The sequence below is a fragment of the Trichomycterus rosablanca genome, chromosome 9 (assembly GCF_030014385.1).
Source record: "Trichomycterus rosablanca isolate fTriRos1 chromosome 9, fTriRos1.hap1, whole genome shotgun sequence".
Taxonomy (NCBI): Eukaryota; Metazoa; Chordata; class Actinopteri; order Siluriformes; family Trichomycteridae; genus Trichomycterus; species Trichomycterus rosablanca.
Genome location: NC_085996.1, coordinates 18,395,912 through 18,410,608, shown reverse-complemented (window position 1 = coordinate 18,410,608; position 14,697 = coordinate 18,395,912). Strand labels below are relative to the sequence as shown.

Here is a 14,697-nt window from a genome sequence, read left to right as displayed (position 1 = left end):
TGTAGGGTTAGGTAACGGATTTACAGATGAATAAATTTTACACTAATTGTGCCATCTGGTGGCCAAATCCAAACATCAGTATTGTTTAGGTCTAGAAATAAATGAGTCGGCTCCGATCCGATACCAGATGTTACAAAAAGAGACGATTTTCTTAACTGTCGATTCAAAACTTAAATGCAAGATCGAAATGAAAACTATAGACGTTTTTAATTACATGCTGGGATTTTGGGACTGAATATGTGGAATGTCAAATAAGACTTATTTTAAATCGTTAAAAAAATGTGCTTCTTAAGCTGGTTCTCAGAGACTCGACTTCAAGTGCATGCTAAATAGCTATTAATATACATTTTATTGATACATTTTCTCATGATTTAATAATTCATTTTAAATTAAATTCTTTTATAATTTTCTCCCATGTTTTTGGAATGGTTTAGTGGGCAGTGCTTTCTCCTAAATCCCCATGATATCTACTCACGTCGTTTATGGAAGAAGTAATAATTGCAGAATCGACTCCTTGTCGAACTGAATCAATGAATCTACACCTTTTTACACCCAAACATATTAAAATTAATTTTACATGATAATGCCAGTGAAACAATCAAAATTAACTTGACAACAATGATAAATAAATAATAAGCTATATTCACAGCGAACGCTATCCAAAATGCTTAGTGCCCAATTAATGTTGCACTACCTTACTTGGAGGAATGTGCGTGACGTCAGCTTCAGCTCCATTTATGGTGCTTTTCATTTTAACCGGTCGAGTAGCCTGTTCTGCTTCAGCCATAAATCACTCCTTCATTTAGGTAAGTTTCAAAGTTATTAACAACAGAAATCACATGTACAATTATTACTACATTACACAATATTATGAATGCATATTAGGATGTTGTTAGACTACACCCGGCACTCGTTTGGTTGATTACAGGTAAAGAGCGTAAATCAGTAATTTCTGTATGTGTTATTATGGGCACTTTAACACAGTAACTATGCGAATGAAAATGTGTTGATTTTTAATTTTGGGTTTTTATTTTCTGAGAAACTGCGGCAACTTCCGCGTTTCCTGGCCGGGTTTCAGAGATCATGTGCATCTGAATCGGCACAATGGAGCAGTTCTGGTTCCGAATCTCCTCGCTTATGATCTGTTGCAATTTAAATTAATATGAACATTTGACGTGTTGGTAGATATAATTGAAAACAGGTATATTATCTGTTTATTCTCATGGATGGCGAGGCTGGATTGTGGTCTAGGGCGCCTCCCTACAAAAAGTTCTTTGAAGCACTGCGGATGTGAATAATGTATATCGCCATTCAAACTGATAATAAACCAACAGTCTCAAACCTTAGTGATGAATAACACGCACAAGTACAATTGTATAGCTTTCCTTTGCTGGAGCGAAATCACCAGGAGTACTTTCCTTTGTGCCTTTAGTTGTGTATCATATTTACATCTAAAGATATATAAACTAAAGCCACAAAACATGTATCCTTAAGTGTACCACCCCAGCGACAAACAGGTACAATCTGCTACTCTCATTCTGATATAAGTTATTACACGACAGCCGACAATACTAAACATATCAGTGGAAACAAGAGGAATTGCCCCAATGTGCATGACAAAAGTATCTGAACACTTGACCATGAGCTTGTAGGACATCATATTTAAAAAACAAATAGTATTCAAATAGAGAGACCGTGGTGTAAACAGCCACTCTTCTGAGAAGGCTTCTCACAAGACATTGAAGTATGTGGGAATTTGTACCCATCCAGTCAAAAGGTGACAGCATTTGTATGGCTGGGCACTGATGATATTGGTTAAGAAAGCCGTATTTTATGTTCCACTTCAACTCCAAAGCAGTTAAGTGGGGCTGAGGTCAGGACTTTTCTTATGTTGTTACAGACCTTACTTTGTGCTCAGGAGCACAGTAATCCTGGAATGGGAAAGGGCTTCTCCTCAAGTGTTGCTGCAAAGTTGGGGTCATATAATTTCCTTTACATGATTGATTTATTACACATTTCAGCAATTGTTGTGGCTAAACGTAAGGGGTGTCCCAATACCTCTGTCAATATAGAGTATGTGAAATGTTGGGCTGATGGTAGTAACTGGTAGTACACATGTCGAATGCAACAGATATGGGCAGCATAAAGACCTGAGTGACTTTGATAATGGGAAAATTCTAAAGGCCAGATGACAGGGTTAAGGCATCTCTTAAACAGCAAGGGTCTGAAAAGGGACAAACCTTGAATCGAGCATGTGTGTGTTGTTTTCCTATAGAGAGCACCAGGATTCCCTGTTGAACAATTCACCTTATAATGTACAGAAGTTGAATCTGCTGGTCATGTCTTGTGGAGTCCATGTCTTTGCGGGTCAGAGCTCTTTTAACAGCATTATAGGCGGGTGGTCTTAATGTTGTGGCTTATCAGTGTATCATCATAAAAGATCTGTGGATTATAAAATAAAAAGAAATGAAAACCAATTTCCTCTTACTACAGAAGAAATTTTTTTTAAGTTTTTTAACTTTCTTAAATTTATTTGCTGTGGTTGGATCTTTCAGCAGTACAATAATTCATAAAATTGACACAAAAGCAGTGTAATGACATAATCAAACATTTGCAGTGCCATCCTACTCCCCTGACTTAAACAACATTAACTGAAGACATTTTGTGCATCATGGAGTGCTCACAGATTTGTTTCCTCTGAATTCTCCAATCTCATTTAGCAATAAGAATGAAGACTCTGTGCCCTTATGCAGAATGAGGCTACTGAATGCAGGGGTTCCAATAGTTGTTACATGCACTCACCTAATTCATTTAATCATTCTGTTGTCATCCAAATTAAAAAGAACTTTTTTATGCATTTATTTTATTTAAGTCATAAATGACTGAACTGTTACACTTTAAAATCCCAAACGGAACTATTGTTTGTCAGTATGGTGTCAGACTTCAGGGTAAACCCTACACAAGTAGATCTGCATTTACCATTATATTTAAAATAAAGAAATAAAAAGAAAGAGCTCTGTCTAACACATAATTACTGCACTTATCCCAGGAAAACCTTTTACAAGATACATCTCTTGTATGATTAGCATGTTTTGTTAGCTCTTGTAATAAAGTGTTTGCTACTGGCTAGCGTTTAAAATTTAAGTGTACTGATCACTGATTTTGTTCACCTTATTGTTTGACGTGACTGCCAAGTTAACAATGTTATGTTGTGTTTAATTAAATATACAAATGCGTTAAAAGAAATGATCAAAATCTGCACATGGACTTGTTTTGCAGGGCCCAAAGACACGGCTGAGAACAAAAGCAGTGAAACGTTCAGTGACAATATGTGAGTTTTGACAAAGCCACTAATATGCGTTTTTTTTTTTTCAGGTTGCAAAATGAATGTGGATCATGAAGTATCACTTCTAGTGGAGGAGATTCGTAGACTTGGGAGTAAAAGTAAGGATTTGCTGCTCTTTAATTATTACTAATCCAATTAATCCTAGTTGTAGGTAGGTTGTTCTGTTGATGCACCATTTCCTAGCCTAAGCCATAATGTAATGGCTTAGGTGAAGATCTTTGAAGTCCTAGCATTTTTTTTCACTCTGAGAACTTTGACAATTTACCAGTTTGCAAGTTAAGAATCAAACTATTTTGTGACGTGTATCCATGTGTATTTATTGCTTTAAGAAACAGTGGTCTGAAAACTAGTACAACATAAACTGTATTCAAGATTATGTAAAACAGCAACTGTGGTTGCATTTATAAAAAAAAAATCAAATACATTTAAAACTATTACAGATAAAATACAGTGTATCACAAAAGTGAGTACACCCCTCACATTTCTGCAAATACAGTGTATCACAAAAGTGATTAACACCCCTCACATTTCTGCAAATATTTCATTATATCTTTTCATGGGACAACACTATAGACATGAACTTGGATATAACTTAGAGTAGTCAGTGTACAGCTTGTATAGCAGTGTAGATTTACTGTCTTCTGAAAATAACTCAACACACAGCCATTAATGTCTAAATAGCTGGCAACATAAGTGAGTACACCCCACAGTGAACATGTCCAAATTGTGCCCAAATGTGTCGTTGTCCCCCCTTGGTGTCATGTGTCAAGGTCCCAGGTGTAAATGGGGAGCAGGGCTGTTAAATTTGGTGTTTTGGGTACAATTCTCTCATACTGGCCACTGGATATTCAACATGGCACCTCATGGCAAATAACTCTCTGAGGATGTGAGAAATAGAATTGTTGCTCTCCACAAAGATGGCCTGGGCTATAAGAAGATTGCTAACACCCTGAAACTGAGCTACAGCATGGTGGCCAAGGTCATACAGCGGTTTTCCAGGACAGGTTCCACTCGGAACAGGCTTCGCCAGGGTCGACCAAAGAAGTTGAGTCCACGTGTTCGGCGTCATATCCAGAGGTTGGCTTTAAAAAATAGACACATGAGTGCTGCCAGCATTGCTGCAGAGGTTGAAGACGTGGGAGGTCAGCCTGTCAGTGCTCAGACCATACGCCGCACACTGCATCAACTCGGTCTGCATGGTCGTCATCCCAGAAGGAAGCTGACGCACAAGAAAGCCCGCAAACAGTTTGCTGAAGACAAGCAGTCCAAGAACATGGATTACTGGAATGCCCTGTGGTCTGACGAGACCAAGATAAACTTGTTTGGCTCAGATGGTGTCCAGCATGTGTGGCGGCGCCCTGGTGAGAAGTACCAAGACAACTGTATCTTGCCTACAGTCAAGCATGGTGGTGGTAGCATCATGGTCTTGGGCTGCATGAGTGTTGCTGGCACTGGGGAGCTGCAGTTCATTGAAGGAAACATGAATTCCAACATGTACTGTGACATTCTGAAACAGAGCATGATCCCCTCCCTTCGAAAACTGGCAGTTTTCCAACAGTATAACGACCCCAAACACAACCTCCAAGATGACAACTGCCTTGCTGAGGAAGCTGAAGGTAAAGGTGATGGACTAAACCCAATTGAGCACCTGTGGCGCATCCTCAAGTGGAAGGTGGAGGAGTTCAAGGTGTCTAACATCCACCAGCTCCGTGATGTCATCATGGAGGAGTGGAAGAGGATTCCAGTAGCAACCTGTGCAGCTCTGGTGAATTCCATGCCCAGGAGGGTTAAGGCAGTGCTGGATAATAATGGTGGTCACACAAAATATTGACACTTTGGGCACAATTTGGACATGTTCACTGTGGGGTGTACTCACTTATGTTGCCAGCCATTTAGACATTAATGGCTGTGTGTTGAGTTATTTTCAGAAGACAGTAAATCTACACTGCTATACAAGTTGTACACTGACTACTCTAAGTTATATCCAAGTTTTATTTCTATAGTGTTGTCCCATGAAAAGATATAATAAAATATTTGCAGAAATGTGAGGGGTGTACTCACTTTTGTGATACACTGTATGTACAATAATGTTGTTGTCTGTTTTTACTGATCATAAAACATTGGGAGGGTACTCCGGTTGCGCAGTGGTGAATTATGCTTTAGTTATAGTTTGTTGAGGCTGCTGCTGATATTCCCAGTCTTCTTTCTCTTGTACTGCCAAAACTTTGTATTGCATTTCTTTTTGAAAACATGCATAAATACACGTAATGAACACAGGAAATGTGCTGTTTCCATCTTGTGAATGCATTTGTGTAGTTAATAAACCTTTGCAGTGTAAGATAAGACATCTTTGTCAGTGCACAAGTACAATAAGATGTTGTTTGCCATTCTGATGATTCGTTGAAGGGCCAGAGTTCTTGCATTCGGAGGTGCAGCTGGGGTACCATGCTGTAATGCAGAATGTGATGATGGACTCTGGCACACCTGTAGAAGCTGTTGCTGATGTGCTTTCTTCTGGCTATTTAAGAAATGAAACCTATGAAGCCCCTTCTTAACCATCACTGTTGTGTTGATAGACCATGTCAGATCTTGGGAGATGTGGATTACCAGCTCTAAACTGCCTTTACCCTTTCACTGCTGATGCTGATAGGACGATGGCTGGTTTGTTTCTGTACAAAATCAGTTATTTTGTTTTCTTTGAGTTGAGAGCAAAGTTGTTGTCCGATCCCGACATTCTAAGTTCTTAACCTCTTCCGTGTAGGCTGACTCATTATTGTTAGAGATCAAGCCGGTTACAGTGGTGTCATCTGCAAACTTGATAACAATGTTGGAGTCATGGATGGGGTTGCAGTAATATGTCAAGAGGGAGTACAGGACCAGGGTCCGGAGTAGAGGTGGTGTTGCTTTTTATAGGTGCTAAGACAAGTCTTTCTGTTTCTTCCTATTTTCTTTATGCATTTTTCTCCCAATTTTGCGAAACCCTTTTTCACCTATGCACTCTGCACAGGTGCCTCTCTATCTGCCAATCAGGGTCCTTACACAGTGTTTGAAGACCCCTCCCACATAGTCCCGACCTAGCAGAACCGTGTCTTCTACATGCACTGCCAATTATGCCTGCTCCCATGGCACCCAGCCAACCGGTGGCAACGAACCAAGGAGTTCAGAATCTCAGCGCTGGTGTGCTAGTGGAATATCCCGCTGTGCCACCTGGGCACAAGACAAGTCTTTCAAGGCATTTTATAACAATGGCGGTCAAGGTCACGAGGTCAAGTGGTTTAGGGACCTGACTGCTGTCTGTTTTGAAAGAGGGCTGATGGTAGCAGACTTTAGGTAGGTGGGGATGGTTAAATAGGTTGGTGAACTCTGATGTCAGCTGTTCCACACAGTGCTTCAGGACCTACCTGGGAGCATCATCAGTACCGGCGGGTTTGTTGAGGTTAATATGGCTCAGGGCCCATCTCGCCTCAAGGGACTTAACACCACTGCATGTCACGGAGCCTCCTGTGGAGTCAGCTTGGTGATGCGGTGGTTGTTGTCCCTATCAAAGCAGACAAAAAGGTGGTTCAGATGTGTTTCCTGTGGAGGCTATAGAGCTGTTGTTACTCTTGTAGTCTGTGATAGACTTGCCCCGCCACATGCACCAAGACTTGTTAAAGTGCTCTTCTATATGTGTTTTGTAACAGCGCTTTGCCTCTTTGATTCCTCTCCTCAGATCAGAGCTGACTTTTTTGTGTCTGAGTCCTTTGTATGGAAAGTACTGTCACATACTTTCAGCAGGTGTTAAAAATCGCCACAAAGTTAGCTAAAACCAAAGTGTTTAAGTACGTGTGATTGTCCTGAGTGTCTTCCAGTTTAAAAAAATCCCAGTCTGTGTGGTCAAAGCAGTCTTATAGCTGGATCACGGCTCCTTTTGGCCAAATTTTGACTGCCTGCACAGTGGGCTTTGTTCTGGCTAAATGGGGTATGCTGGGGTCAGTAACAGAGATTAGATTGATTTATATAGCGGGAGGTCAATGCTCAGTGCTTTTTAGGCATTTGCAACATACTGGTAGACATGGTCTAATGTGTTGCTTCCTCTGGTTAGAAAACCAACAGACACGGCATGATTAAAATCCTTATCTACAATAAACATGCAATTTGGATAGGAATTTTGCAGTTTGTTTGTAGCATTGTGCTAGTGCGGAGAGATGTAAACTGCCATGTGAAACACTACTGTAATTTCCCTCAATAGATAAAAGGGTCTGCACTTCAGCGTTATGAATTCTAAATCCGGGGAACAGAACGGTTCAGTAATGTTAGTGGAGGTGCACCAGGCATTGTCTATGTATATCCACACGTTCTCCTGCTATCCGAGAGTAGTGTGTTTTTAAAAACATAATGGCGCAAAGCTAAGAAGCAATTACCATTACATTTGAATGGAAAAACATTTGAGCACTCTCACACCCAAAAAATTACCTCACAAATCATTCCAAATAACAGGTCAGAAAGTAAACTGCTTCAGTGATGCAAAAATAAACATTGAATTCTATTTTAAGGAAAAATCCTCTTTTTGGCTAAATTTGGCAAAAAATGGGAAATGCCTGTATTGGCATCTGCAGAAGCTTTGTGCTTGGATTGTGTTTAGTTGCTTTGAATTTAAGTATCAGCTAAATACACTGATCAGCCATAACATTAAAACCACCTCCTTGTTTCTACACTCACTGTCCATTTTATCAGCTCCACTTACCATATAGAAGCACTTTAGTTCTACACTTACTGACTGTAGTCCATCTGTTTCTTGACATACCTTTTTAGCCTGCAGCAGCAGCGCTGCTGGAGTTTTTAAATACCGTGTCCACTCACTGTCCACTCTATTAGACACTCCTACCTAGTTGGTACACCTTGTAGATGTAAAGTCAGAGACGATCGCTCATCTATTGCTGCTGTTTGAGTTGGTCATCTTCTAGACCTTCATCAGTCACAGGACGGCAGGATATTTTTGGTTTGTGGACTATTCTCAGTCCAGCAGTGACTGTGAGCAGCAGCACTGCTGTGTCTTCTCCACTCATACCAGCACAACACACACTAACACACCACCACCATGACAGTGTCACTGCAGTGCTGAGAATGACCCACCACCACCCAAATAATACCCTCTCTGTGGTGGTCCTGTGAAGGTCCTGACCATTGAAGAACAGCATAAAAGGGGGCTAACAAAGCATGCAGAGAAACAGATGGACTAAAATAAGTAATTGTAGAACTACAAAGTGCTTCTACGTAAGTGGAGCTGATAAAATAGACAGTGTGTTTAGAAACAAGGAGATGGTTTTAATGTTATGGCTGATCGGTGTAAATATAGATGTTCAATATTTGATGTCATTTTTAGGCCACGATGATCAAGAATTAATATTATTCTAAAGTCAATTACAACTTTCCCTCTTTTAGATGCAGATGGAAAATATAGCGTCAAATTTGGTGTTTTGTTCAGTGATGACAGGTGTGCCAACCTCTTCGAAGCACTCGTTGGAACATTGAAAGCAGCCAAGCGGAAGAAGATCATCACCTTTGAAGGCGAGCTTTTACTGCAAGGAGTTCATGACAATGTTGATGTCATATTACTGCAGGAATGAATCTTGTCATCAGTTACCATTCTTCATCCTTGGGATCACTATTACAATGATTAAGCTAACTCTTTTATAAAATATATCTTGAATGTGTCTGGAATACGTTGAAATATCTTCATATATTTGTTTTTGCTGAGATACATGTTTAGTTTTTAAACCATAACTTTTCTGTCAATGTAGTTTTTTTCCACGTAAATAACCAACTTTACAACCAATTATTATTAGATAGTTATATTGCTACCTCTTGTACACTTATCAAATAGTTTTTTTATGATAACACTGAGATACATGACTGCAGACCAAATGTATGTTCTGTTCTTGGCACATATCAGTCTTGTACTGTATACACTTTTAAGCAAGGTCAGGACTATGAATGCTTGACATCAATAACAATTATACTCATGTTTTCAAAAGGAAATTAGCCAAGGTCTTTCCAGTGCAATATCATTAATGTGAAAATGGTTATTAGTTTAGTTAAGACACAGTTAGTTAATTATTTTCATTTTGTAGTGGGAGGTTTGATGTTTCATTTTTATTGGGAATAAGAACTTTGAGTCAGATGATTTGCAAACACAAATGCCTTATTACAGGTGTATAGCACACTTTTCTATAAGGAAAAATGTATTGATTAAATTTAAGGTAATTCAGACATAACATGTTGTTTTGGTTGCTGGTTTGAATTGTAATAAAGTGTTCCACTTTGCTGATGAGCATGTGTGTGTCTCAAATCACTACAACAACTCATGTCACAAGGGAACAACCATAATGAATGGGTATATTTTGTTTTAAAGCGAACCTGGTAAACTTTATGGCCAAATTGTGGGCTACTGGTTTTTTTTGTTAAATAAATACATAAAACACACCAACCTATTTTATTAGCTGCAACATAAATACCATAAGGGCAGGTAGCTTAGTGGGTAGAGGTTTGGGCTATCAATTAAAATGTTGTGGGTTCAAAATCCTAATTTCCACATATCTAATGTGAGAATGTAATCACAGAGCTAATTAATTACTAATTCATAACTAATTCATCACTCTGCCAAGCAGCCACTGTTGGGTCCTTGAGAAAGGCCCTCGATCTTCTCAGCTCCAGGGTTGCCGTATAATAGTTGACCTCAACTTGCAAACACTTACTGTACTTTAGTGGGCGGCACGGTGGCTCAGTGGGTAGCACTGTCACCTCACAGCAAGAAGGTCCTGGGTACGATCCCCAGGTGGGGCGGTCCGGGTCCTTTCTGTGTGGAGTTTGCATGTTCTCCCCGTGTCTGTGTGGGTTTCCTCTGGGAGCTCCGGTTTGCTCCTGCAGTCCAAAAACATGCAAATGAGGTGAATTGGAGATACAAAATTGTCCATGACTGTGTTTGACATTAAACTTGTGAACTGATGAATCTTGTGTAATGAGTAACTACCGTTTCTGTCATTAATGTAACCAAAGTGTAAAACCTTAAAATACTAATGAACAAACAAACAAACAAACTGTACTTTAGTACACGTGTATATGGATATATGACAAATAAAGGCATTCTATTTGATTCTATTCTATTCTGTTATAAATAAATCAACTTCTGATTTATTTTTACCTGTTATGCGACACATGCGTAAAGCTAAAATCTGAAACATTTGGGTATAAATCTTGGCGATACATTTAAACCTCTTTACCTCTACAGACATGTTGGAGGGTACAAAATTAATTATATTTTTATAACAGCAAAACGATGTCATATCTAGAGGGCTAATGTATAGTTTAAGCCTAAAATCGTTATTTTTTTAAAACCCTATTAGCCGTTTAGCTTTTATTCACTCAATGTGGACATACACTGATCAGCCATAACATTAAAACCACCTCCTTGTTTCTACACTCACTGTCCATTTCATCAGCTCCACTTACCATATAGAAGCACTCTGTTCCTCAATGGTCAGGAATTTCTCAGGACCACCACAGAGCAGGTATTATTTAGGTGGTGGATCATTCTCAGCACTGCAGTGACACTGACATGGTGATGTGTTAAATACCATGTCCACTCACTGTCCACTCTATTAGACACTCCTACCTAGTTGGTCCACCTTGTAGATGTAAAGTCAGAGACGATCGCTCATCTATTGCTGCTGTTTGAGTTGGTCATCTTCTAGATCTTCTTGGTCATCTTCATCAGTGGTCACAGGACGCTGCCCACAGGGTGCTGTTGGTTGGATAAATTTTTGGTTGGTGTTAACCAAACCCAGTGCTAAGATTAATTAACATTAATATCCCCTTTCTCTTTGCTTTTTGCATGCAGGCCTTCTCATCCACCATTAATGCTCTTTTGAAAGAATGAGCACACTTTTGCATAAGACACACTTTTTCTTTTACCTTGATTTGTGTTCCCCTGTCTTAAAAACAATACAAAATCTCCGTGTCACTTTATGTTTCTAAGAATTTCTTGGGGTGCCAATAATTGTGGTTTTGTTAAAAATAATGATTTCTTGATGAGGGATTTTTTTATCCCAATAAGTTTTTCCTCATTTTTGTCAGTGATATTAAGATAATTTACCAAATAGTAAATTTTTTATTAACTTTTTTATTTTTTTACTCATCTTTACCAGGGGTGCCAAAAATGTGGAGAGGACTATGTGTGTGGGCAAGAATTTTATGACTTTGTTGGAAATGTTTGCATTCTGTGATTGTCAATGTCACTGTTACTATGGGTGCTGCACGACTGTATGTTTGGTTTTATGTATGGCTATAATACCCAAAAAAACACAAATAAAAACGGAAATTCATAGTTTTTAGTTTTGATCATGTACAATGAGGCAACAGAATAGACAAACTTGATAACATTTTGTATTGGCACACTGAGTCTGTGAATGGACTTGTCTATTCACAAGTGCAGACTCATGTTCCTCCAGGGCTGTGTTGACTGGAATGTAAGTACAATCTATTTCTCCAGTCTTGAAATTCTATTAACCCGTTAATGAACTTCTCAGGTCATTAGTGCTATTTTTTTTTACCCATAAAGTTTTTACCCCTTTTACTTGCATGTTTATTTATAGTTAGGCCCAAACCCTCAGCTAATCTGAAGTTGGGATATTATAAAAATGCTAATTAAAAAAAAAAACTTTAAAAAGACTTTTTATTGCAGATAATAGTTCATGTTTTGTCTGGTAATGTGATTTCAACAGGTGATTGAAATCATGGTTTGAAACAGAGATGTTCACAAGTCAGATTAGCTGTAAATTAGCTTCGCTAATTAGCCCATACTATGACAGACCCTGGTCTGGATGGTCATTTTCGTCTTAGGTCCAAAGCACAAGGTGTTCATTTCTTCCAAAAAAGATCTAAAATACATCTGACCACAATACACATTTCCACTGTGTGATGGTCCATTCCAGATGCCTCAGAGCCCAAAGAACTCGACAATGCTTTTATACATGGTTAACATGAGGCTTTTTTTTAAGCGAAATTCATCAAAATTCCTTAAATCGCTTAATGATATTATGCACTGGAGATGGAAAAATATGCAAATCCCTTTCAATCTTTCTTTGAGGTACATTGTTTTTAAACATTTCAATATTTTTCACTTATTTGTTGACGAACTGGAAATTCTTTGCCCACTTTGTTCATCAAAGACTCTTTTGTACCAAATCATTGTTACATTCACCTGTTGACATCACTGTTGGAATCACATAGTTAATGTACTTTTTTTTTTTTACCTCATTACTAGCCCTAAATTTCCCCTGTCCCAACTTTTTTGGAATGTGTTGCAGGGCTAAAATGTAGGAATGGATGTATATTAACAAATGAAATTAAGTTGACCAGCCAAAACATAAAATATCTTGGGTTTGTACTGTCTGCAATGAAATAAGTGGATAAATGTGAATAAAGTGTAAGTAAATATAAGAATCACTGCATTTTTGTTAGCATTTTCTATACTGTCCAAACATTTTCTGATAAATAAAGGTATTTAATTAATAACAAATTTTTGTACTTTTATATTGTGTTAATGTGATAATTTATCTATGTTATTTTATTCATATTGTTAACATGTAGTGGTGTTTGTAATTACTATTCTTAATACAATTTTTAAATTAGTTTGTTTCTTATATTGTCGGTATAATAAGTATTTTAAAATTGAATTGTGTGCATGTATTACAGTTTACTCTTAAACCATAAACTGATATCAGTCTTAAACTGTCAATAAAAAGTAACTAAAGTCCAACACCTCTGTCCACTGCTGTAGTTTGGCATTTATATGTTATACAGCTGTGGTTTTTGGTAAAAGAACATGCTTTAAGTCATTTTAAAAGCCTTTATTTTTAATAAAAAAAAATATATAAAATCATACAAATACACAATGCAATATGGATCCCCTGAAAATCATAAGCACTGAGAAGCATTGCGTCATCAAAACATAGATCTTCAAGATTTTTATAACTCACAACATTTCATAACATTTTGCTAGGAGTAATTAGACAGTAGAGGCTTTGATGCCTTGTATTTAGACTAAATCTACGAAATGGCTTGACTTGACCCTGCTAATAAATTATGCTGAGGAAAGCAGGGGTGTTGATTGAGTGTAGTGTATGTGTGAATGAGTGGGTGAGTGAGTGAGTGAGTGAATGCGTGGATGTGTGAAAGCAAAAATGAGTGGAAAAGAGAATGATTGGATAAGTTAATAAATTAATTAGTGAATGAGTGATTAAGTAAATGATGAGTAGGGCCCTACTAAATTCATGGGAAAATGTGCTTAATTTCACTGACCTTGTTTTTCAAAAATTACAAATGTAATGGATTTTTAAACAAAAGTGCTTCATGACAGTCATTAAATAACACTCATAAATTAAATGATAGAGTCAATGATAGCACCAATACACAGCACAACCTACCTTAAGATTCTCATCCATGTTTTGACACACCATCCTCTATGTCCACATAATCGGTTGGAAGTTATCCAAACTCAGTTCACCGAGTAGTGTTTTCAGCTGCTTTAGACTTCGACATCTTGGACATTTTGTCTAATCAATTGCTAATGTAACCGAGCATATTTATAGTTTGCTGAGTTTATAAAGAAATAAATACTGTACATAGACAAACTGTCAACAACATAATACTTTATAGGCTTGTTTTTTTGGGGCGCAAAGAGATGATCACGTGTGTAGAGAAGCACTCTTGATAGAATCCCCAAAGGGACAAAATGCACTTAATACATAAACACACATCAAACATTGTCAGCACACTACAGCACAGAAAGGTCTGTTACACTAATGTAATTGCTGTATGTTGCACCTCATATTGCATGTTGCGCCTCATATTTCGTACGCTATACGAATAAAAATTTTTCGCTAAACACAAACCCTTAATGTTGAATTTGACAGCAGTTAGCATATTTAAGGGAAACAGCTCATTTCACGGTCCGTGACACGAATTTCACGTCCGTGAATTAGGTAGGGCCTTAATGACGAGTTTGTTTTTGTTTGTTTATTAGGATTTTAATGTCATGTTTTACACTTTGGTTACATTAATTACTCATTACACAAGATTCATTAGTTCACAAGGTTATATCGAACACATTTTGTGTTGGACAATTTAGTGTCTCCAATTGACCTCACTTGCATGTCTTTTGACTGTGGGAGGAAACCGCAGCACCTGGAGGAAACCCACGCAGACACAGGGAGAACATGTAAACTCCACACAGAAAGGACCTAGACCACCCCACCTGGGTATTGAACCCAGGACCTTCTTGCTGTGAGGCGACAGTGCTACCCAGTTAA

General features: G+C 38.2%; 1 protein-coding gene across 2 annotated transcripts in view; it reads left to right on the top strand.

Annotated features, from left to right (window-relative positions):
* LOC134320568 (costars family protein ABRACL) overlaps positions 1-9,652 on the top strand; it is a 170,723-nt gene extending 161,071 nt beyond the window's left edge. Inside the window, exons 1-3 of one of the 2 annotated variants that reach the window (XM_063002023.1) lie at positions 746-806; positions 3,376-3,444; positions 8,771-9,652. In XM_063002023.1, the coding sequence (XP_062858093.1) occupies positions 3,384-3,444; positions 8,771-8,955 (246 nt within the window). In that variant the 5' untranslated portion in view covers positions 746-806; positions 3,376-3,383 and the 3' untranslated portion in view covers positions 8,956-9,652. Of the gene's footprint in view, positions 1-745; positions 807-3,375; positions 3,445-8,770 lie in introns of those variants that run through there. The other variant, XM_063002022.1, reaches the window with a different exon arrangement.
* The last annotated feature ends 5,045 nt before the right edge of the window (positions 9,653-14,697 follow it).